The sequence below is a fragment of the Camelus dromedarius genome, chromosome 1 (genome assembly GCF_036321535.1).
Source record: "Camelus dromedarius isolate mCamDro1 chromosome 1, mCamDro1.pat, whole genome shotgun sequence".
Classification (NCBI taxonomy): Eukaryota; Metazoa; Chordata; class Mammalia; order Artiodactyla; family Camelidae; genus Camelus; species Camelus dromedarius.
In genome coordinates this window covers 93,211,007-93,236,719 of record NC_087436.1, presented here as the reverse complement: position 1 = coordinate 93,236,719, position 25,713 = coordinate 93,211,007, and the positions used below count along the sequence as shown (strand labels likewise).

The 25,713-nt window shown below is 41.8% G+C and overlaps 1 protein-coding gene and 1 long non-coding RNA gene across 17 annotated transcripts in view; both read left to right on the top strand.

Moving 5' to 3' along the window:
• The window catches only part of LIMCH1 (LIM and calponin homology domains 1), a 307,532-nt gene that overhangs the window by 138,537 nt on the left and 143,282 nt on the right, over positions 1-25,713 (top strand). For all 16 annotated transcript variants that reach the window (XM_064487129.1, XM_064487127.1, XM_064487128.1 and 13 more), the window contains exon 3: positions 10,061-10,130. In XM_064487129.1, the coding sequence (XP_064343199.1) occupies positions 10,061-10,130 (70 nt within the window). The remainder of the gene's footprint in view (positions 1-10,060; positions 10,131-25,713) is intronic.
• LOC105089324 (uncharacterized) overlaps positions 22,698-25,713 on the top strand; it is a 32,497-nt gene continuing 29,481 nt past the window's right edge. The window contains exon 1 of the long non-coding RNA XR_010381497.1: positions 22,698-23,942. This is a non-coding gene — a long non-coding RNA (uncharacterized LOC105089324). The remainder of the gene's footprint in view (positions 23,943-25,713) is intronic.

Genomic DNA, 25,713 nt, shown 5'->3' with positions numbered 1-25,713 from the left:
GATAGCAGAGGTCCTCTCCAGTTCTTGGCTTTTCCCCATTATCCTCAGGATGGTGAGATGGGGGCACAGGAGCCTTAGCAAGAGTCAAAGATAGCTAGACTTTGGCGGAGAAGCAGGACCAGAGGCGGCTGTGGGCACAGTTGTAATGCAGCTGAGGTTGCCCTTACACTTCTCACCACCTTTGCTTTGTTAGTTTCCTCCCTCCCTTCCTTCCTCCCCAGCATTAGAGACCACGCCCATGTGGGTCTGCCCTATGAGAGGACTAACATTGTTTCATTCCCTTGCTCCTGTCCTTTCATCTCTCCCAACTACCAACCTAACTTTAGCCACAGGCAGGATGCTTGGGAGGAGAAGTGAGCCAATGGTTGACACAGATTTCCACCTGTGGGCGGGGCGGAGGTCAAAACCTGCTTGGAGCAGGGTGGGGTTGGGGGGAAGAGATGATAATAATCGCTGCCAGTTGTAAAGCGCACACTATGCACCAGGCCTGTGCCAAGGGTATCACATGCAGTATTTTACACTCTCACACCATGACTAATAGGTTTTATTGTGCCCATTTTTCAGAGGAAGAAACTGAGACTTGAAGTTGAGTGATTAAATAACTTGCCTAGTGAGTTGCAGAGTTAGAATTTGACCCCTAGGTCTTCCTGTCTCTGGAGGCTCTTACTATTCTTGTAGTTTTATGGGTCTTAATCCTGGGACTTGATTCTGAGCACTCCTTGCTAAAGATGTGTGGGGAGCGAGGAGATAAACTGGCTGCTTGATCCACTCAAGTCCAGATACAGAAGTTTTCAGAGCTTCATCCCAGCAAGTTCACATTCCAAGCTTTCTCGCACCCTCCTGACAGTAAACCCAGCAATACCAAGTTTTAGCTGTGCAAAAGAAATACTAATTACAATCATTTATACATAATTACTACAGAGCACAATGATGATTACATGTATCATTGCCTGTGTCGGAGTAACTTCAGTCTCCATTTGGTTACACTAAATTCTCTTCATGTCTTGCCAGCTTTCATGGTTCATTGATCACATGTGTTGTCTTAAACATGTAGCTTATAAAAGTAGGGGGGATACTCTGCGTGGGAGTCATTGTGGGAAAGGCAGCTTGGGGGTGAAGGAGCTTGATTACCTGGTGAAGGCATTTGGAGGGCATCCTGTGGACACCCAGGAACCTGGGAGTCATTGGAGCACAGAAGCTGCTTGACCAAAGTCAGGGCTTAGATGGGGCCAGTTTGGCTGTGGTGGGCAGACTGGTTAAGGCAGCAGAGATCGGTGGCTGGAGATCAGTTATTAAAATGCAGGAAGTAAAGCACTGTAGGAGGGCCCACTTCTCAGTGCAGAAACCCGAGTTTGTAATCCTAGCTCTGCCGCTTTGGAGCTCTGACCTCAGTTCTGACCTCAGATATGTGCCTGGTGATGGTTTCCTTTTCTAGGTTTTTAAAATTGAATTTTAGGCCTCTTCTCATCCAAAAATTACATACTTTCTAGACAGCAGGAATGGTCATGCAAAGGTTGGACTGTGAGAGAGATTGAAAATGAATGAATCAGAGGACTCCCAGATACTCAGATAATTGCTCGAGGTTCCCTTCCATGCTTGTAGATTATTTCACTACTGTTGCTTTTTTTAGTGTTAAGAACAGAAGTGATAGGTCAGAAGACTTTTCATCCCTAGCAAATGTAGGAAGATAAAAATTTGTTTACAATGTCCCAAATTTTAGCTCTTCTCCCTCCTGCTGCCTTCCCAGCAAGACTTGGGGGAAGGATATGCCCAGGTGTTTAATTTTGAATATTAGGACAGGATTTTCTTGGGTACAGTTTGGCATAGTAGGGCCCCTTTTTATTGGGAAAAGACCTCCTGGAGAGCTTTCATAGTTAAGGCAGCACTGGCTGCTGTAACTAATAAACTCGTAGCTTCAGTGGTTTAATACAGTGAAATGTCCTTCTCACTCTCATGTAGCGCAGTTTTGGCAACAGGGAAGGGTGTGGGTGGAGATGACTGACTCTCCTCCAGGGAGCTGTTCAGGGACCCCAGCTAACAGAGACTCCGTCCTCATCACATGGCTTCTAAGGTCTTCCTTGGCCCCGACATTTAACTAGTAAATAGGGAAGGCAAGAGAGAGAGCGGAGAATTGCCAGAGAGAAGCTTTGGGGGCAGGCCTGGGTGTGACCTGTACCGCTCCGCCCACATTTCAGTGGCCAGGACTCTGTCCTATTGCTACAGAAAATTGCAAAGGAGGCTGAGAGATGTAGCCTAGCTGTGTGTCTAGGGAGAAAGGAGACAAGTTTGATGAGCGATCTCTGCCTCAGGAGTTGTATTAGAATAATAAGAGCACTGCTGAGAATTCACAGGCCCAAGTTCTTGGAAATTCCAGTCGACAAAGACTTTCTGAAGTTCTTACAATTTCTTCTTTAGGTCTGTTCAAGGCAAGTGGCTTAAGACTTGACACCGCCTTGACGATGCGTACAGCACCCCACAAACATTTGGTAGATATTAATGATGGTGATTTGCATTCCATCACTGTTTCGTTCGTATGAAACTCCCCTTCGGTTCAGGTTTCACTTTCCCCCATACTTTAGTCAATTTCTCTTGACCTCAGAATGTTTATTAACTTTCCTGCTTTTGCCCAGGCAACTCTAAAAAGAAATCTCTGAAAAAATGACATCTGTAACAGGTTTATGGTCAAGGTTAAATTGATCTCATGCTTAGGTTCAAAAACGGTTGCCACGTTAGATTACATGAAAGTGCGCATACCTTCGTCCAGGATATGTAGTCAAACCAGAGAGGGATCAAGGAAACCACATAGAAAAACACAATGGAGCCAAATTAAAAGGGACACAAAGTAGGTAATTTTGTGATCATAGTTACTTATTGCAGCTGTGCAAACCAACTAAATGAGATGGTGATGTAATCTCTTGTTGCAAAGAATAAAGTGATTTCCCATGAGATTAAACATGAACTTCCCAACCCTATGTTCAAGGTCTAGATCGATTCTCTGTTCTCCCCCAAACTCTAGGATAATTATTAGACTTGAATTTCTGAATTGAATGATGTATACAGTAAGCTGAATTTTGCAATCCTTTAAAAATTTTATCTTTACTATTTATTATAGTCCAGTAAAGTAAAGTAAGCTGCTGTTGGTTTATTTCCTAACATTTTGATGGTCTCATAATGTATCTACAGTATTGTCAGTATTGTGCCCCTTGAAGAGCTATTATATAAGCTGCTGAAAAAGTCAATATGAAACAGAACCTCTGTCCCAGAGTAGGGATGTGAGAAATTTTTTTTTTAATTGCAGACAGACACGGATTTCTTCAGTTTTATTTTATAACCATTAAACCATCATTGAGAGGCTACCATAAACTGGATATTAAGTGTTACAAAGAGTTATAAAATACAGCCTGTGGCTGAATCAGAACATCCATATCATTCCTGGATGTCTCAACAATTGTTTCTTCAAGGAATATAATATTAAATATTTTAAGAGCTGGATTCCACTGAATGTGTGCAGAGTATGTCTTTAATTCACCTTCTCAAAAATTCATGGTGGCCATGCATTAGCTGGCATGACAATGAACCACATGTGCCCACAGTTCTGGTCTTCCTAAAGGTTTTAAATCTCTAAGTGAACATGCCCCATGAGGGAGAGACCTGGGGTCTGCCCTGTCCCCCTTTGTATCTCCCGTGCCCAGGTTCGGGCTGGGACATCATGCATGCCTGATAAATATTTGTTGAGCACATGAAGAAGCATATGGAGCAGCCTTACTTGAAATAGGTCACGGTGTGTTTTAGATTTAGAATATAAGAGTTTAGTAGACACCACTTTATTTCGATCATATAAGAAACACATGTATATTTGCTTACCTTCAATGTCATTAACTTTTTTCATAATTGAGGATTATCCAAGATCGTAACTTTTCTTCCTGTTTCTAGTCGTTTCTCACCAGACATGCTTTAGGTAAGCGATACACATGTGTTGACTTGATTCAGCTATATGAGGTTTCTATCCAAAGGTGGCTGGAAAAAGAAAATACGTAAAACTTATTTTAGTCTTTGGCAGCTGGCTGATGGAAAAGTTGAAACTGAAATAACTTGTACTTACTTAGCGAAAAGGGACTTACCCAATATACTAAATGAGTGGATATAGAAGTTTCTGAAACCATTTACCAAATGCTAGCAACACACATTGTCCTGTTGGCTCCTCACCATGGTCCTGGACAAAAGGTCGGGTTTTCAAAATCCCCATTTTATGAAAGGGGAAACTGAGACTCTGCTCATGTGACTTCCCAGCGGCTCATTGCTAGTGCGTGTTTTACCTATGAAAACCTGGACTGCTTACTCCAGACTCACTGCACTGCCGTTTTAACACTGCTGAGTGTTCTAAGTTGTTTACGATCTTTTGTTCATCTGATACCCGTGATTTTCAAGAAACAAAACTTGTCTGTCTGTCTAATTATAAACTGACTTTACTACTACTTGTACATGGTGATGTTTTAAAACTACAAATCAGATCGTTTCAGTCTTCATCTTAAAAATCGGATGCACTAAGTACATTGCACTTAGAAAAAGATCTCGATGCCTTACTTGGGCCTGGATGCTGTTTCCACCTTGGCTGTCATGTCCTGTGTTTCCTCCTCCCACTCACTCGGCTTGGCCACATTGGCCCTTGAGCATACTAAGCCCACTCCTGCCTCCAGGCCTTTCCACTTACTGTTCAATCTGCCCAGAGTTCTTGTTTTCCATCTTTCTTTGACTATTACCTCGGTATCATCCCATTTTTTCCCTCAAATGTTCCTCCCAGAGCAGCCTTCTGACCACCCCATTAAATAACCACCCACAGGAGTTACTATGCTGACTTCCCAGCGCTTGTGCTACCTGAAATTTTCCTGTCGTTTATTTACTTGTTTATTTTCTATTCCTCCGACTGCCTCCCATGCTCACCTGGACCAAGAAGACAAGTTCTATGCAGCAGGTCCTTTGTCTCGTCCACTACTGCCTTCCCTGGGCCGGCGCAGTGTGAACACACAGCAGGCACTTGATAAATAATTGCTGGATAAATAAATACCTCAATATTAGTTCTTCCTAATTAGCTCTCGTATCTCTGATATTTTTTAATATCTTTATTTTTGTTTGTAGTTGTATGTGTAATGCAGTAAGACGTGGAATGGTACCAAAGTTTAATTTTTTTGTTGTGTAAAATTATGCCAGTGTTCCAGAAATGTCTTTAGAAGTGTACGGAGATAATCTGCCTTGCCAGACGGAGAGGGCAGACTTCTCAGACTTCTCTCCTTCTAGCTTTAGGGTTTGGAGATCACAGGTGGGAAATTGCTACGGAGTAGGGAGGTGACAATGAGGCAGGAAGCCCCATAAAAAGACAGGCAGGACCCCTAGGCAGGGCCGCTGCTCTCCCAGCACCGTCTGGTTCCCTGGCCAGGAAGCTCTATCTCACTTTTGCCTCTAAAAGCGGCTAACTTACACCTAAAATTCTATTGGTTCCCTGAGCTCATTTCTGATTGGTTATTTCCTTCACTCCTGATTGGTTATTACTGTCACTTCTGATTGGTCCACTTCCCTAACTTCTGATTGGTCCATTTGTAGTACTTCATTTGCATGGATCTCACTCCTGATTGGTTATTTCTCTCACTCCTGATTGGTCTATTTCTTCAAAGCTTGTTCCTGGTTGGTCAACTTCTGTTATACTTTATTTGCATATGATGTTGCAAAGTGTAAAACTGGCAGCCTATAAAAGGCCTGTGTAAAACTACAGACGGGGTCCAGAGCTTGGAGTGTTAACTTTTCTGGGCCTGCTGGCCTAATAAACCTGAGTTCTCCAACTCTCCAACTGCTGGTTGGTATCTTGTCCGGATCCAGGTTGCTGTCACAACTGAGCCGTAACACCGAGCTGTAACACATTTTTCCGCAACAACAACAGGTGAATGCCGGTCCCATTTCGTCTGGCGTGCCTCCTGATGGCGCTGTGTGTCATACCCAGACACAAGTGAGATCCGACGTGTCTAACACTTGACTGTCTCCCAGGAGACACGCGCTTTCACTTTCCTTTTGTTTCCTAGTGTTGATATTCTCCCATTGTATTTAGATAGTGTTTGGGTTTTTGTTCTTTGTTTCCTGTCTTTTATTTGGGGGGGGGGGGTTGTTGTTGTTGTGCTTTGATAACATAACTGAAGTTGAACTTTCTAAAGCACCAAGTTGCAATATAAAATGACTGGCCCAAGATATGAAGGCTGTCCCAGCTGGGCTGCGGACTAGCTGTGCATGTCTCTGAGGACAGCGTCACATCTGTTGGGGGCTCCGTCTTTTCTTCAATAAAAATGGTAGAGTGAATACATGACTTGTCTCTGTAGGACAGGACAGTTGGGGAACAGTACATCTTAGAAGGTTCATAAATATAAAAATATCATCATCATGCCTTTAAAGCATGTCATCAATAAGTATTGAAAATACTGTATTAATATATAGGTGGGCAACAGTGGTTTTTAGTAAAATTGCAAGTGAATAAATATCCTTGACTCACACTCATAGCTGTATTGTTGAACTTCTCATCTGGTTCTAATATTTACAAAAAATGGCCTCAGTTGAATGCAAAATACAAGATAAGCAGATGGGCATTTCTGCAATGTGAATTCAGTGTTATCTTTTATTGTTGTGTACTGTAAACTGTGTACATAACTCGGGCAATGTTTACATGCAAAAAATACAGCTGCCTTGATCTTGAAAATATTTCAAGTATTTTAGAGAACTATGGCTTTTTATTTTTTAATTTGTGGTTAAATAATTTGATATCTTAGCAGGTTTTTTTTTTTTTTGGTTGCTCTTTTAATTAAGGTCTAACATTACATTTTTTTTTTACATCTTCATGTGACAGGAAAGATTTCTGCCATATAAGTATAATTCTACAAAGGATGAATATAATGAAATATTTAAGATTGTTTAAAAGTCTAGACGTGTGTAAAAGAGGAGTTAGTGGATCCATCGTTACTAAAAATACTACAATTCTTAGATATAAAAGACAAAATGGGACCGCTTTAAAAAAGAATTTTTAAATTATGAAATTTTTGGTAGAGTATTTGTTATTTTTCCTACTTTGGCTAATTAGAAACAAAGCTCTGGGATCTGATACAATGGTATTTTATTTCATTAGAAAAATCTGAAAGTATTAGAGAAAGTGTTGATGTAGAATGCTGTGAACTGCATTAGTATAAATAAATACTTACACACAAATGTAGAGAACCATTTATGGAGAACTTACTATGCACCAGGCTCTCTGCTAACTTCTCACATATTTTGTCACATTTAAGCCTCATTGACACCCATGGAATTGCTGCCATTGTTTCTCTGTTAGGGTTGAGGAAACTCATGCTAATGGACTTGCCCAAAGTAACACCCCCAGTGAGTGACCAAGCTGGACTCTGGATTCAGTCAGTTGGACTTCAGAGCCAATGCTCCTCCGCCTCTCCTCACACCAACTCCACATCAGTCTGTCCACCAGTATTAAAAAGGACACATTTCCATATGACACATTCTGCAGGGTAAATTATTCAACCTCCAGGATACATTGCTAAGTGGAAGAATAAATTGTAGGACAGGACATATTATATGCTACACCTGTCTTTTCTTTAAAAAAATTATAAATATCTTTGTTTATTTTCTTTAGAAACTCTTCAAGGTTACCTTCAGGTTATAGTCGGGGCACCATGGGACCCAGGTGACAGTGAGACTTATTTCACTGGATTTCCTTTTGATTCCTTTTGAATTGTCAACACTGTTGTTGGTTGGCAACTTTGGGATTTCCCAGGGTGAAATTCAAACCTGGTCCCCAGACACAGAAGGCAGGGAGAGCCCGAGAAGGAGGCAGATAGCTCCAGATTTATAGGTGGCGGCCTTAATGGGCAAGGGAACTTACATATGATGCTTGTCTTGGGCGGCTGAAAGATGAGTAGAATCTCACCAGAATCTTAAAAGTTTATATGGAAGCTTTAACTGGGTCAGGCACATATTCAGTCCAGATGGTCTCAATAACACACTGCTATCTCAGGGCCGAGTGCCTGAAAATGGCTCCCACTGTGGGAACAAGGGGCAGAACCTACATTCCAAGGACAGGGGAGCCGGTGAGGAGCCTCCAACTGCTGGGGGCCAGGCCGCGTTAACCGGCAGTCATGTCCACTTGACCTTGTCCAACAACTGTGCATGAATACTGTTTAAATAAGTCCAATTTAGAATGACACTGTTAAGAACTAGTGGAAAAGTTAATGTACCTTAAGAATGTTGTACATTTAAAGTCTCCTTTGGAGACATCATCTCTATCTATTTATTTGGAATACAAGCTATGGGACGTTAACCATAGCACTGAGCTGATCCAGGGAGCTCGGGTGCTGAGCCTGACCAGCCGTACCACTGACCAGCTCATCACTATCTTCTGTTTTCTCAGGCTTCAGTTCTCTCCATTATAAGATGTGAAGAGTGAACAAGTTGCCTTCCAACTTGGGAAACCAGTAATTCCAAAATAAGCTATAAAAAAGCACTCTTTAAAGATTAAATTCATGGTTAAAATTAAGTGGATTCATGGAAGGAGCACCGTCTTGGCTCTCAGTTGCCAAAAAAGGCACTACTTTTTTCCATCTACTCTAGGTGTTACCTCTTAGTGGCAGCATTTGGAATCGCAGTGAAAGTGACCAAAAACAGGCAAAGCAGGAATGTCCTATCTGTCGTAACCACTGCAGGGATGTTTTTCAATATATGAATACACAGTGATGTCAAAGTCAAGTATAAGCTTAATTCAAGACTAATTATTGAACTATTTAAAAGAATCTTTTGTTACTGGTTTGTAGAAATCTATCAAGCATAGGTTCTTCAGAATTTACTATAATTTGGATTGCATGAAATATAACAGAGCATGGCAAACTTTTTGCATAAAGGGCCAGATAGTAAAAATCGTATGCTCTGTAGGCTATAGGTTTTCTGTTGTAACGACTCAGCTCTGCTGTCATTGCACAAAAGCAGCAGTAAACAGTACATAAACGTATGGGCTGGGCTGTGTTCCAGTAAAACTTGTTTACAAAAACAGATACTGGGCCAAATTTGGCCCATGGCTCACAGTTTGCTGACCCCTGAATTTTACTAACCGTCTGCCCTGAGTTTCTCTTTGCCCTGTGTCCTGAGAGAAATTACCTGACAGCCTCTCCTTTAATTCCTGAATGTGAGAATAAGTGCTTCCATTCTGAGACCCCAAACCTTCAGTAATTCCTTTATGAATGACTTACTTGGCAAGTGCTACATTCTACCACATCACCCTGATGCCAGCCCTGTTTCCGTTTTGCTAGTTTCCTTCCTTAGTTCTTTTCACTCTGAACTGACGTTCACTGAAGACAGTTACGGTTGCTTCTCCCGCATTTCCTTGCTTGTATTAACATTTTTACGTGATTTCAACCTTTTACCCCGAAAACATTTTGCTCACATATCTTTTATACCGAGGGAATTGTGGTCAGCCTTGTTTAAAATCCTCAAGATATGATTGGTTAACCTCTTACTAAACATATTCCCTTTCTTAAGTGAAGCTCACCACATTTAACAAGCCACTCTCCTCAAAGAGCAAGAGTGTTTGGAGGTAGAATTAGTCTTGGCAAATTATTTGCAAAGATAGATGTTGGGCTCTGAACTGAGTGCCTCCCTGGAGAGACCCCTGCCTTAGCCAAGAGAATTGGGAACAAGCCTTACTGTGTAGCATTACCTGGCTCCAGTCCTAGCCAGTTCCCCCCAGCCTCAGTCCAGCTCACATCCTTGTCCTTTGCCTCGAAGCCCCTCCCCATCTCCAGCCTTTCTTTTCTCCCAACATTTCCAAATTCTATAACTTCACCTGCCATGGACAAACTTGACATTGGCAAAGCTTGGATGCACGAAGGCTCATAGATTATTGAGATTTACTACGTACTTTAAATTTGCTGCTTTTCCTATTCAGCAATTTCGTTGTCACCCCGGATAAAGGTGATTTGTGTGATCCGTCTTGCTTTATGTCTCACTTGACATTCTGCCTTTTTCATGACAGGTTGCTGAATGCTATAAAGCCAGGACTTGTTAAAAAGATCAATAGATTGCCTACCCCCATTGCAGGATTGGTGAGTATCTAGAATTGAGATTTATCTTCCAATATTCCTTTGCTCTAACTTAAGGGTCATGACAGTGCCATTTATTACAGTTCTCTCCTGCAGTATATATTCCACTTGAATGAGAATGCATTGAAGCCATTAAACTCAGAGGTCACTTAAAAATGAAAGATTGCAGTTATGCCGAAATGGCATCTTAATCTTTGTATTTTTCCCATGAGCGAAAAGGACGTTCATTCTTAAAGAGGTAAATTTGTTTCGGAGTGAGAGGCTGATAATTAGGTTGACCCCAGGGAAGGAATGTGATTGTAATTATGGTTTTCTTATTTCATTTCTTCACTGCATTCTCCTGGAATGAAGGGCGGAGGACGTAGGGAGAAAGAGAATTTCACGATTAACAGCAGCACTTTCGTGATAAATTGCTGTTTTCAATCTTAAAAATGTACTTGCACTTAAATACCACATTCGTAGACCGACCTTCTAAAGACTTGACGGGCATGAGGTGATTCTGATGTCGTCTGGAGTTATTTAAGCAAAGCCATGGTTCTTCTGAATGTACTCATCGAAAAACCATTAAAACTCGTATGTTCACATGTGGGATTTTTTTTTCCCTGCATTACTATGTTTCATAATTCTTGGTGACTTATTTTAATTGCTTACCTTTTGGTGTTACCTTTTGGTAATAAGAAAAAGGTGGAAGATCAAAAAAAAAAAACCAAACAAATCATAGTTCTAGAAGGAACATGGTGCATGCACTTGGGCTCATACACATGCACAGACACACGTGTGCACAGAGAGCTGAGGACGCTATGGCCGAGTAACAACTCCCTGAGTGTCCCACGGTGACTGCCTGCTGAGCACGTGGTCTTGCAGGAAATGGTTAGAAAAATGCCAAGAATTTAGGCAGGCTCCTGCACAGACCTTGATGATTTGTTGTTAAAAAGTTTCTTAGCTGTATCATGGTGATTAATTGAAATTAGATGTAACAACAACAAAAAAATTGCATTTGAGAACTGTGGGGGTCATGGTAATTAGGTAGGTACATGGTTTCAGCAAATTGAATGAAATGGATTTTTTTAAATTGTAAGAATTGCTATTTCTGTGGATGCGTTTTTGTTTCCCATCCTGGTTAGTAGTGTGTTGGTGATTAGTCATTAAAATACTTTCCAATTTCATTTGTCAGAATCACGTAGCTAAGTCAGTAAATAGATAGATAGATAGGTATTTAAATTTGAAAGGAATGGATTTGAATAATTTTATTAAAAATGTATGTATTATATTACAGATTACATATATGAATGTGTACATATATTAGTTATTTTAAAGCTTTTTGTTAAATCCATCTTTTCCAAATGTTAAGACGATGGCTTTAATGATGCTGACAGGTATCTGTTTGGCCCCCGAGCCTGTGGCATCTCCAGACCTTGGAGGTCTAGGGTTTAATGTTACAGGAGCCAAACCTGTAGGATGAAGTCAAGGAAGGCTCCAGGGAAATCCACATGAACAGAAGCAGGCAACTCTTGGCCAGAAGCTAAGGAGAAAGGGGGTTTTGAAACATTAATTTAAAATGTGAATCATAAGTAATTTTAGCAAAATTAAGGGTTTGAGGCACATTCATTGGTCTTTATATTGGTTTCTAATGGCAGGTCGAGTGTTGTTCTCTACCTGTTGCCTCTGCTTTGGAGCACGCAGGCAGTTTGATTAAAGAAAACCAGAGGCCTCTGTTACTTTACTCCCATTTATATCCTTGACTTTTCTTCCTCTTCTTCCTTTTTCATTTGAATTTCCTTTCCAATTTGTCCTTTCCATCATTTTTTCCTTTTTCTTGCTCTTTTCCAATGAATACTTCCCCACTTACCCCCATCCTATATCACATATGTTTTCTTTACTGATTTGTTATTGTGATTTACGATAAGCAGTACGTATTTGGTCTTTGTTTCTGGCACAGAGCGCCTAAAACCCTTGGAATTTCCTAAGCACTAAGAGCAGTGGGAGCAACTTTTGTTATAATGCTTGGTCTTTTGTCATCAGTTTCTGAAATAGTTCCAGTTGCATAAAGGTGAAGGAGTATCTTGTTGTTTACAACAAACTCCTTTCAGCCACACCTGAATAAGGTAACTTTTGGAGAGCCCCAAGGATGGGGGCTGGTTGCCAGGGGAACCAACCTCATGATTAGAGAGTTGGAACTTTCAGTCCCACTCCACTGACCTCTGGGGAGAGGGGAGGGGCTGGAGGTTGAACCAATCCCCAATGGCCAATGATTTAATCAACCATGTTACATAATGAAGCCTCCACAAAACCCCAAAAGGACATGGTTTGGAGAGCTTTTGGGTTGGTGAACACCACATGGAGATTCCAGGAGAGTGGTGCACCCAGAGAGCATGGAAGCTCTTTCCCACATACCTTGCCCTGTGTACTTTTTCATCCTGCTGCACTCTGTATCCTTTACAATATTCTTTATTGTAGTTATAAACTAGTTAAGCATAAGTAACTGTGTCTCTGTTGCAGAAGCCACTCTAGCCAATTAATCAAGCTCAAGGAGGGGTTCTTGGGAACCTCTGATTTATAGCCAGTTGGTCTGAAACACAGCTGACAACCTGGACTTGACTCTGGTATCTGAGGTGGGGGCAGTCTTAATGGGCTGAGCCCTTAACCTTGGTGATCTCACACTGTCTCGAGGTAAATAGTGTCAGCATTGAGTTAACTGCTTGGTGGTGTTGAAAAACCACACAACAGAGTTCTTTTCGGTTAAAAAAAAATTAAGTATAGTTTCTTATTGCCCATTCACTCATGATTCCTTAATCTACTAATCTGGTCAAACTCTTTTTTTCTCTCTTCCAATTACCTTCAGATCAGCATTTCCAAAAACCAGTGCACGAGGCAATGTCTCAGCAAGAAACAGAACTGCCACCCTCCTCTCCCCTCCTGCATCCTGTTACCATTCTTCCAGAGCACGCCTCAGACCTATTGTCTGCTTCCTTTCACTACTCATGTTCTTGCCAGTCTTCATGACTTTCCATCTTCATAGCATTGACCCAGAGCATCATTTCTCACCAGGTTTTTTTCCTCGTAAACTCCAGGCCTCTTGTTCTGCTTATTGGACAGCTCCACCTGGATGTCCTACCAGTGCCTCAAGCATAGCGTATTCAGTTTAGACTTAAATGACCACGCCCGCCCACCCATGTCAGCAAAGGCTTCATAAACATGCAGTTGCCCTAGCTGAGCTATCAGAGAATTTGGCAAGTTTCTTCAGTCTGTCTACTTGTCTGCATTTCCTTTGGCCACTAGACAAGGCCTCGAGCAAGCCTTTCTCATCTCTTGCCTGGATTATTACAGTCAACTCATAGTGCCTCAAATGTTATTCACTCTCACATATAAAGCCTTTTCCCGTGACACTTTTTATGAATATAATACTCTCTCCTTGCTCTTCTTAACAAAATCCTATTTACTTATCAAGACCCAATGCAAAAATCACTTCCTTTGTGAATCCTTTAGTGTTTATAGTCCATGTGATCTTTTATTATAGAATACAGTTAGCATCTCCTGGTTTATGAGAAAATGACAATATATTAGAGACATAAAAGACAGATGCGTTGAAGTATGCTTTAGGGATTGAGGTTTTTGAATAACTACTGTTAACAGCTTGAAATTGAAAGTGTGTAAACGATGTGGTATTCATATCAAAGCATTGTAGCTTTAGGCAGTTAATTGGCCATGCTCAAACTTACCAATACCTACAATGGGTGCAGTGATGTAAGGTGTCCTAGTGATGCACTAAGCAGTCAGTCACAGCATCACCTTGATGGAGTGTCTGCTAAAATATTTCGCCTAAATCCAATTCTGGGGAAGCAATCAGACAAGTCCAAATGAGGGACATTCCATAAGACAGCTGGACCACATTCCTTAACATTGTCAGTGTCATTAAGGACACCTGACACCCCCTACAATTGCTGCAGATGAAAGGTGGCTGAGGACATAGGACAGCCAAGTGCCACGTGTGATCCTTGGTTGAGAAAAAGCAACAATAATAGACATTATTGGGACAATTGGGGAAACTTGAGTGTGTTTTGAATATTAGATAATAGTATCCTCTCAGCGTTGAATTTCTTTCCTGTGTGAGAACTGTCTTGTCCAAGCTAGTGGTGGATATAGGGGAATACTCGATGTTAAGAGCTACGTAAGCTGGAGTCTTTAGACATGAAGTGTTGCAACATGTACAACTAATCCTCAAATTGTTCAGCAAAAAGTCTGTGCGTATATTGTATAATTTTATATACACATTCACACGGAAAGATGGAGGGAGGGAGGGAAGGAGAGAGAGAGGAAGGAAGAGAGGGAGAGAAATGTGGCAGAATTTTGGATCTAGATAATGGGTATGTAGTCGTCATGGTGCTGTTCTTGCAACTTTTTGGTAGACTTGAAAATCTATAATATAAAACATTAGGGATTAAAAGACATTAAGTCTCAGATCTTTTTTGAGGAGGGAGGAGGGACTTCAAATACGCAGTAAATTTGAAGGCGGCAGAGACAATCCTAGATGGGTAGAGATGCAGCCTTTCATGTGACATGTTGATTACACTCAGAAAAGAGCAGACAGCATTCCTCAAGTGCACCTACAGACTTTTGGATTGGTTTGTGCTTTGTCAGGGGGTTGACAGGTCCCCTACCATCTCTTGATCCAGCAGCCATCAGTAGCAGGGGCCACGGAGATCTAAGAGGGTTTTGCATGCCTGGAACCCGTGTGTCTTAATGGCCTGGTGTTGAGAAGAATCCATTAAGATGGCCCAGCTGCTTGACTTGAAGATAAATAGAAAAGTGTGTTTTCACACAGCAATCCCAAATTATAAACACGTGTAGATTTACAAAGGCATGAATAGGTGTATTTTAGCCCCTGAGTTGAGCTGTGGTTACAGAGAATTCAGGGGTGAAGGTGTTAAAACAAAGTAGTTGAAAATCATTTCCTGGCAAGAATGCAGAGACCCTGGATCTGGGTCTGCGTTTCCTCCGTAGCGATTGCTGACATACGCGGCCGCGTGGTGACTGCCTGCAGATGCCTGCATTCTTGTTTAGGTGTTAGTGTTACTGTTTGCCGTTGCCAGAGAGAAAGACCTCAAATTTAGGTCTTGGCGTACCAATGACTTTTAAAAACGCTGCCCTTTTTTTTGGCCATTTCGAAAGTATTGCACAATTAAGCCACATCCTGAAACTCAATTTAATGGTCGTTAGAGATCATGCTAAACTCTGTTTCAGCCCAGAAAGATTAGACTTTGTGCAAGAGACACAAGTGTATGAAATCTTTGCTTGCACTATGAATTTGGAGATTAAGCCTTTTCTTGCTCAGGTTTTCATTGTAGTAGCTGTTGTGTGTCTGTGTGTGTGTGCACGTGTGAAGTACAATTAGAAATAGGAATTTGGGGATTCTGCTTTCAGGTGCTGAACCTTCCTAGAGCTGTCATGAAATATTTGCTTAATCTTGCATGTGAATCTGTGAGGATGAAAGGAATCTGAGAAAAAAAGAATTTTACAGCTGGAAGGGCATCTTAGATATATTTGCTTTACAGATGAGGACACATGGGTCCATCAAGGGGAAGATAACGCAAATAGTAAAAGCTGAGATGGATTCAAAGCCGAGGCCGCCTTTCTTCTAGGCTGTATTACTCACGTGTTCCCAGTTGAAAATGGAATACATGTAAATGACAATTATTTTACTTTTTCTGAGAAAGAGGGGAAAGCAAAGACATTTTTTCAGTTCATCTTTTTTTTTTTTTTTTTTTGATTCCTTTTGGCCAATACCTTCAAAACATCTTTCCAAGCTCTGTGAAAGGACTCCCTTCGCGGAACGTCTCTTCTCCTGATGGAGGCTGAAGTTTGATGCTAACTGAAGTTGAGCAGGGAACAGCAGGAATGTAACCGGTAGATTTATCCTACCGCTTAGTTATGCTAACCCATTCAAAAACTGATTCTTTGGAAAAAGAGATGTATTCTTTAATCAAAGGGTAAGACTTCACATAGGCTTAGAGCTGAGCTTTCTGAAATGGATTAAAAAAATGTAAGTTTCCATAAACTCTGTGGGCCTTAGGAAGCTTTCAAAAAGTATCTGCTTTATTTTATGAAACTGATACCTGGATGGTTGATGTTTCATTGTTTGAGGGAAGTCAGAGGAGGAGAGATGATGAAAAGGCAGGAGGGTTGTCCATGGTATGAGAAGATTAAAAGTACTGCTTTGGACAAAGGTAGACATGAAGCTTTTGAAAACTGAGTAGTAGGAGTGAAAAGCCTTTCCAGAAGCTCCGTAATTTTCGGAAGACAACAACGCAATAAATTTGAGTCCCAGGTGTTCTAGGTGTCTACCTGCCAAGAAGGGGTTTCCTGCAAATCCTCCCTGGAGAGACGCTCTTGTCTGTCTCAGCTCATCCTTATCAATGTCTTTTATTTTAGGTTTGTATTTTACAACTTCATTTAGAAATTCTAGAGCATTTACCTTCCTTCAACAGGTTCCCTCAGAAACGCTGGTCAGAGTTCTGTTCTCTGCCTGTGTTTCTCTTTCAGTTAAAATGATTGTTTCAGGCCAGGAGGAGGGAGAGCAGGCAAAGAGGGAGGCCAAAGGTATAAGTCACCATCATGACAACCATCGTGTATTAAGTACCTGCCGTGTACCAGTGCGGTGCTAAATTATCCTTCTCAGTCTTTGTAATTGCCCTGCAACGTGGTGATTGCTGCGCCTTTACTATATCTCGGGAAACAAAGGTGCAAAGAAGTAAGTTACCAGCTTTTTAACAAATAAGAGGCAAAATGGAGAGTTGGACCCTGATTTGCCCAAACCCAGATGCTGTGCCTTTTCTACTGTGTTCCACTATCTCCATTACACCTTCCAGTGCATCCTTGGACTGCAGCACTCCGAAACATCTGTCTGGCAGCATCAGCCTCTAAGGAGATCTTGTATGTTTTTGGAAGACAGCCTCTCATCCTTCTCATTTAAGGTCTATTAATTTCACCAAGTTGAGGCAGTGGCCTGTTTTAAAAGGCACTGTAAATGTAATGTTTCTCCTATCACCCCTATAAAATCAGTCTCCATGTGACCACACCTCAAATATCACAGTCAATGAAGAACCAGCACAGGAATTGAGAATAGGGGAACACCAGGCATCTTTACGAAAGTCTTTCCCCAAAAGATGATAGAGCGGTTCCCTTCATAACATGCAGTGGAACTTCCTAAAACGCCCTCCTCCCTCTCTCTCTTCTCTGTCTTTCTGTCTTCACACACACACACACCCCTTGGACTTGTTAGCTCCCCCGCAAATCTCTTCCCACCCCAACTACCTAAAATCGCCCAGACTCACCCTGTACTAGCTCTTGTCTCTCTCGCTTCTTACCCCTTCCTCTGCCACTGCCACTAATCCTCAGCCTTTTCAGGGGCAAATCAACCCAGCTAGACTTAGCTCCTTTCAGTGCCTCCCCAGAGTCGTGGTTCTGATTCTGGACAACAAAAAAACTCGGGAAGAGGCAGACACAGAACTCTCCTTCCCAGGCAGGAGAAGAGGGGAGGCTTGGAACACGCCCACCCAGCGTATTTCCCCATCACACTCTACTCTTTGTGGTCATTGCTTGGTGCGATCAGTGGTCTTGCTCTGCTTCGGGGGACAAGTGGAAACTAGTAGCTGAGCGATGTTCTGTGTGAAGGAGGTACATTTCACTGAGGGAAATGAATAGACCTGGTGAAGAATCTCAGCCACACTTGAACTGAGTGACACACGTTCCTTTATTGTCAGCCCTGGTGCGGTGAGAGAAACCTCGCTTGTGTTTCTGCACCACAGACAGCAGGAATGCTCAATTTGAAGCTCTCCAGTTTGGTGCCAAAACCAAGCCGAAGTGGGGATGGTGGTTAGCATGGTAGTAGGTTTAGACATAAAAGAACATTGACTGGAGGGAAAAGCAACAACAGAATGCATGAAGTCGTTGGTCCTCGCAATCCTGTGTTTAGTTGAATGACAGGCTATGAACCTAGGGGGTGCTGAGATCGTTCGATGCCTCCAAGGTCAACATGGCTTGTGTGCTGCTAATTGTAACAGCTTCCACAGGTACCTTCTAAAGTACAGGTTGTCTCAGGTCCCTTGTTTCCTCACTAACCTTACCTGGCTGCCCACTGCATATAGGAATAAAACCCAAACACCTCAGAAAGGCATTTTAGGCTTTTCCTGGGCTAAGGGAACATCCTAGGTGTATCTCCCACTACACATATCACTTGTAGAACCGGGACTACAGTTAATTTATGACCTAAATCAAGAGACTTAGCGCACAATGAATACAAAAATAAAAGTATGTCAGTGAGTGAGACCCATCACCCACAGTGAGTTACACCAGGGTAAAGGGTGATGCTGATTGCCACTGAAACAGGCTGGCTTCTGGTTATCTACTGATTGTTTGGATCAGACCAATAAGTTAGTCCCCTTGTCCATCCTTCTTGAGGACTTGGGAAAGCCCTATAAAAGTTTTCGTCCTTTCCATTCATCCTGTGTTTATTATCTGCCTTCTGCTTTTCATATTTAGTGAGTGTATTAGTTATCCATTGCTGTGTAACAAATTACCCCAAAATTTAGTGGCTTAAAACAATGTTTACTATCCCAGAGTTCCTGTGGGTCAAGAATCTCGGCTTAGTTGGGTTCCTGATTCAGGATCTCTCGTAAGGCTTCTGTCAAGGTATTGGCCAGTCATTTAAAGACTTGACTAGGGAAGGATCTGGTTCTATGTTCACTCAGGTGGACAGTGGCGGGATTCAGTTCTCTGCAGGATGTTGGCCAAAGCCACTCTCAGTTCTTTGCCATGTGGGCCTGTTCGCATAGAACAGCTCACAGTGGAGCAGCTTGCTTCATGAGAGTGAGCAAGCAGGAATAACCAGAAAGAGAGGAGGGAGGGAGAACATCACAATCCTTTGTAACCTAGCCTCAGAAGTGACATTTCATCTCTTCTGCAATATTCTGTTAATCAAAGCAAGTCACTAGGTCTAACCCACACTGAAGGGGAGGAGATTACACAAGGACCTGTGTACAGGAGGAAGGGATCACTGGGAGCTGTTAAGAAGCTGCCTACCACAGTGAATGAAAAGATTGTCTTAATCTACTGAGAAAGCAGGGCATAGATTTCTAATTCTTCTGCAAATTTGTCCCCTGTGTTTATAGTACTTTAAAGATAGCACAGTTTTTCCTTGGATGACGTCTAAGGTCTGTTTCCCAGTTTTCTTCTGCACATATACACTCAAAAAAGATGATATGTTCTCTCTTGCCTTCCAAGTGAAAATCCACTTATGACTCAAGATATAATTCCTGCCTTTCAGAGGATGACCTTCTAGGAGACAAGTGTACCAATAAAGTCTAATAAAGGTAGACTGTGAAATGTTAATGAAATATAATATGCAAGGAAGAACAAGGAAAAAGTTTCTGTTTGAGAGTAAACTTTGGAAGACTTGGGGTCTGAACATGCATCTACAATTAGTGAAGACCACTGGGGTTGGGGAAGGACATTCTAGCCTCAGGGCATGGAACAAGAAAGGCTCTGAACCACAAAACCTGGGTCTTGTCCAGGAGTGGCTGTTTTTTGTAGGTGGCGGAGCCCAGGGTCCCTAAGAGAATTCAGTGCTGTGAAAAGTGAACGAGAAAGAGTAAGCTGAGACTGGAAATGCCATCTGGAGGTGTTTGGACTCATTTCATATGCAGTAAGAGCCACTGAAAACAGAGGAATCTTATGTTCCAGATAACTCTGGCGGCTGTATGGAAAATGGATTATGGGAAGAGACCATACAAAAGCCAATTAGGAGACAAGTAGTCCAAATGAGAGATGATGTCTGCTACTAAACCTTGGTAGAAGCAGTGACAGTGGAGGTGAGGAGACAGGATTTATGTTTCTATGCTTTTCACTGAAAGTAATATGCCGTCAATTATAAGACACACCATTTTTTAAAGTATAATTTTTAAAAAGCCATCAACTAAATTATGACACAGTGCACAATATACCAGCCATGGAAAGATACATCTTTATTTTAGAGATTAAAAAAATGTACACCTTCCTTGGAATTGATGAAATATGATAAATAATCTTAGGAAGATGACATCTACATTTTGGATTTGAGCAACTTGGCGAATAGTGATGCCATTAATAGGAATCATGGGAGCAGGGGATGAGAACTGGGTTCCAAGAGAAAAGATGAGTTCTCTTTTGGACATATTGAGTTGGCTACCTTTAAGAGATATTCATGTGCAGATGTCTGGCAGACAATTGGAAAATGTTGGTTTGGAATTCATGGAAAAAGTTATTAAAAAATTGGACTAGGTTAATGAGTAGCTTATTTTAAAGTTAAATCCTTACGCTCAAGAATATATGAAGACAAATTATTTCTTTTTCTATAAACACAAACTTTGAAGCTTTTTCTCTGACAGATTGTAGTCTGATCTTTGGAGTGTTTGACTTTCACTGGCAGAGACTAGGGAGTGAGGAAAGGAGTTTGAGACCACAGGAGGAGTCATGAGCAATTGCACTCAGGTATGACAATCATGACAAGATAGTGACTTAGAACGATCTTCATGTAATTGACAATTTGTTAAGATATAATACCCAACCAATCTCATACACTCTAGTCTCTTAGACCCCTGGAGTCTTCACTCTTAGTACTAGGTAAGCATGTTCATTTGCTAGGGCTGCCATGACCAAGTATCACAGACTAGGTATCCTAAGTGATAGAAAGTTTCTTCTAATTCTGGAGGCTTGGGGTCTGAGATCGAGGTATGGGCAGGGTTGGTTTATTCTGAGGTCTCTGTCCTTGGCTTGTGGATGGCTGTCTTCTCACTGGGTCTTCACATGGTCTTCCCTCTGCGTGTGTGTTTCCTGATTACCTCTTCTTATAAGGACACAAATCATACTGGACCAGGGCCCACTATAAATGACCCCATTTAACATAATCACTTCTTTAAAGACCGTATTTACAAATACAGCCACATTTCTGAGTTAATGGGGGTTCTGACTTCCACATGTGAATTTGGAGGTGGGAGGGGTACACAATTCAGCCCATAACAGTGGGTAAGCCAGATTAGTACTTAAATTCTTATTCATATGTGCTGTGAATGCCTAGACTTGCTAGCTAAAGTCTAATATCCTCTTTGTGCACCACAAATTATTTTTCCAAGGTTGTTTCCATAATTACTGTGTGTCTCTGCAGAGGTGGAGGGTTATATATAGCAGTGCTAAAAAACTTTTTTTTCTAGGTTTTTCTACCCACTTCCTGTCCCTGAGGAAAAAAAAATACCATTCTTTGAAGAAAGAAACCACTTGTTCTCCCTTATCTTTCATTGAACAGCATTTAGCAGAGTTTGTGACATGACATGAGTTCCTCGCTTTTTCCCCCTTAGGAACAGACCTTCAATTAGGAACTGTGAGGAAAAAATACATAATAGCAGGAAATACATATTTCAGCCTAAGTCTTGCTTCTTTTTTTCATAGTCATAGCTTGCCTAAAGAAGGAATTTCTGTGGATCTAATTTTTAGCCTGTACTCCAAACCCAGGTTTGTAGGGATTCTGTGGTTTGACAACAGGGAAAAGAAAAAAAAAAAAAAAAAAAAAACTTCACCAAATGTCTGGATGTATTGTTTGAAAGAGTGAGATCATGCTAGGTTGAAACAACTTCTCTTAAAATGTGCCATCATCTGAGATTATTTTGTAGGAAATTTGTCTTGGCAAGCCTTGCAAAAGAACTTGCTAGACACCTCTTTTGTAATTAGCTGGCTTCCTGCTAGATCTTAGGTCTACCCTCATCTCAAAATGGACACAAAACTTAGTTTCTCTCTCTGGCATTCTCTCCACAGGATAAAAGACTGTATTTCTGAGTAAATAGTTTGGTATTTTATTTATCTTTTCTTTTTTTTAAGTGGAGGTATTGGGGATTGAACCCAGGACCTCATGCATGCTAAGCATGTGCTCTACCACTGAGCTATTTCTCTCCCCCAATTTGTCTTTTCTAAAAGTAACCTTATTCAGCTGGAAGTTTTGCTTTGACTTAAATATTTTCCTTAGATATAAAAAAGGATGACTGATAAGATGTTATGGGAATGGTGTCACCTCAGTGGTCCTCCTTGGCCCCAGTCTAACCAGGAGAAAAATAGCAGACAAACCCAAATTGAGGTGCAAGGTACCTGACCAGTACTTCTCAAAACAGGCAAGGTCATCAGAAACAAGGAAAGTCTGAGACATAAGCAAAGTCCAGAAGAAGCTAAAGCGATATGGTGACTATCATGTGATGTAGTATCCTGGATGGATGTGGGAACAGAAAAAGTACATTAGGGAAAAACTAATCAAACCCAAACGAAACATGAAGTTTAGCTGGTGCTGATGTACCAATGGTTGTTCATTAGTTGTAATAAATGGTACTAACCACTGGCTCATAATATAAAATGCAGAATACAAGTTATGCTGGAACTCTCTGGACCGTCTTTGCAATTTTTCTGTCAATCTAAAAGCTATTTTAAAATAAAAAGTATCCTTGAAAACCAAAATGATTGAAGATAAACATAAAACAGAACATAATGCAAGGATACTTTAAAATAGGCAAGGAAACACAGAAGTTATTAATAAACATTAAATGTCAGCCTACTGTTTGATGTATTGGTATCCATAAATGGCAGGATACCAGAGAGTCAGTGGGCATATCAATCTAATAAACTTTTGTAAATGATGAATTGGTTGTAAACACTGTGTTTTATAGCATTCGAAAATTCCAAATGGTAAATCCACACACGAGGTTTCTGCTCACATATTTCATGATCCCCGTTTTTAGAATCTGCACAAAGAAATATTTCATGTCCTTTAGGGAGGTTTAATAAAAAACAACAGGTGGGAAATGGGTTTTGCAGTAGCACGAACGACCATAACCATAAATACTGGTACCTCAGAATTATAGCAGTGGATGACTGTAAACACATTAATCACCCAACAGTGCAGAAATTCCATCCTCAGATGTCATCTCAATTTCAGGCACAAAGATTAAATGCTTCCATTTAAATTCAGAATACTGACTGGATACGATGATCCTTTATTTTCATGGGGAATCATGGAGTGAGGTCGCTAGTTTCCTCATCTATAAAATGGGGTTGATAAATCTCATCTCTGTATCGTGGGATTAAATGAGGTGGTATATGTAAAATGCCTAATATGTGGATGGTACATAGTCTGTTCAACAAATTGTAGCTTCCCTTGCGTATTATGTTTGTGATGACTTTGATGGCCTTAAGATTTCAGGACTAGAAGCTACTTAGAGAGTTATTTTCGAAATAAATTCACCATTATTTCACAAATGAGGAAACTGAGACCCAGAGGGCAATGAGGCCACTTTCTTCCAGAGTTGGGACTTGCCCTGTCCTTCCTCAGGTCCTACCGGGTGCCTCTTCTGGATCCAGGCTGAGTGATGGCATTGGGTGCCTGCTGTGCAGTAGCAGCTGTGACCAAGCTCTCCTGCAGAACTGCATGGGGCACATCTACCTCCTGGGAACTCTGTCCCCCTTCCTCACTGGGAGCCCAGTTCTCCGCCTCCCTCCCCGATAGGTGTGGCAATCGCGCTGTCTTCCAGTTGGTCCTCTTTCACTGCATCAGCATTTCAGCTGCTGCAGCCTGCTCCGGGCAGAGCTGGGTTTCCTGTGCTGAGGACTGTTTTGGGAAAGGGAATGTAAGGGCACTTCAGCTGCTGTGTTGGGGCTGACAGTTGGGAGCACGCAGGAGAGATGCCCCACCCACCCCCCAGGTGTGGGCAGACTGGAGTTTTATGTGGAATATGAGGCCATGTAGCGGTAAGTAAAATGCATTATGAAAAAAAATACATGATGATGGGTGTCCATGAGTGAAGGAAGGAAGCTGTTTAGATTTTAACACTTGTTTTTTTTGAAAAGTTCCTTATTCTACACTTAGAGTATGGCTAAAATAATACCTTGTCCTCTGTTATTTTTACCACCTGTTGCTTTTAATTAAATCTTTTTTTCCCTTTTCTAAAGAAAACATTGTCTTTTCTTTTGGGATGTGTCATGGAAGATACATAGACACAGTCAAAATAAAGGGGATTTTCAAGAACTGTGTAAATTAGAGGCAACTCTGCTACATCTTAAAAGTTTATTCCTCAACAGCACATAGCGTCATGGGAAAAATGTGAGGACATACCTGTGGGGTGCTGTTTCACCTGAGCCCCCCTCACATCCTGCTCATTTCCACTGCTCCCTTTGCTTCCTAAATGTCTCCACTTCTTAAAACAAGGAGGGAAAGAACTGAGGAGGAAATAGAGGAGGGAGGTGGGGAGGGAGGCGAGTCTGAGGTCAAGGGCTGCATATCCCAGCCTAAGCCCACTCTTGTCCTTCAGAGTCAATATTTACCTCAGGCTAGGGAAGGAATGGCGGCTCTTTCTGGACAATTCTTGAATAAAATCCCATCAAAACTGTCCAAATGCTAAACGCTTCATGGCACTGGTTATCTCGGAGAAGGAAATTTTCCTTAGTCAAATTTATGAGGCTGGGTTGAAAACGAAGCTGAAACAGAGCCTGGCGAATCCCCACGGCAAAATGATTCATCTTCGCGGAGTCGGAAAAATCTATTTTTATCACCTTTATTCAGCCAACTCCTCATTTTTATTCCCTCACTGAACGACTGCTATTTCCTTCATGGTGCTGAATAGACCAGATGTCTCGGGAGCCTGCAACTTCTCTTTGGGCTGTTCCCAGTGGGGCTGACTCTGCGGCCTTAGGAGAAGGGGGTTGTTCCGCACTGCGCCTTGTTGGGTGCTGAGCTCCGTGAACGTCAAGTCACACGGAGGCTGAGCATTCAGGAATGCTGCCTGGGGGAGCGGGCTGCGGGGCTGACAGGGGGGACACATGCCACTCGGCTCTCCTGCCTTTTGTGTCAGGTGTGCTGAAGGTGATTGGGTGACCACTACTCTTCTTGTCTGGAAGACCTTTACAAGGTGGGAAGCAGGGGCACGCATCCTCCGAGTGGCTTGCCTTTGTGAAGGAAAGCATAGAAAAGTTGCCAATATACTCATTCTAATAATAGAGCAGAAACACCACTTTATGCATTTCTCCATTTCCCTTTCTGCCTATGCCATTCCAGGCTGCTACATGTTCCCACTGGCTCTTGTTAAAGTCCCATGTAATGTTGAGAGGACTGGTGATTGTTTTCAATCAGAAGGTATAAAGACCTTCTAAGAAGGGGAAAGAACCAATTCTTAACAAATTTCCTTGTCTAACAGATTCTACATGCTCCCTGACTGGGAGATACCGCAAATGGCAACTAGGAAAGCAACAGGAATGTTGACTACGTATGAACAGTGTTCAAGAGTGTTGGGGGTATTTTCGGCACATGGCATGTAGTAGGCACTCAATAAGTGTTTTACTGAATGAGTGGCCCGGATACCACTCCTTAGAGCCCTCAGTTAGTCTTCTCAACACCTGTCCTTCAAAAGGCAGTGCAGTTTGGTCATTGGGAGCTGGCATTCTGGAGTCAGACGGCCTAAATTCAGTTCCTGGATTCACAACTTCTTAGCTGTGTGCTCTTTGGCAAGTTACTCAATCACTTCAG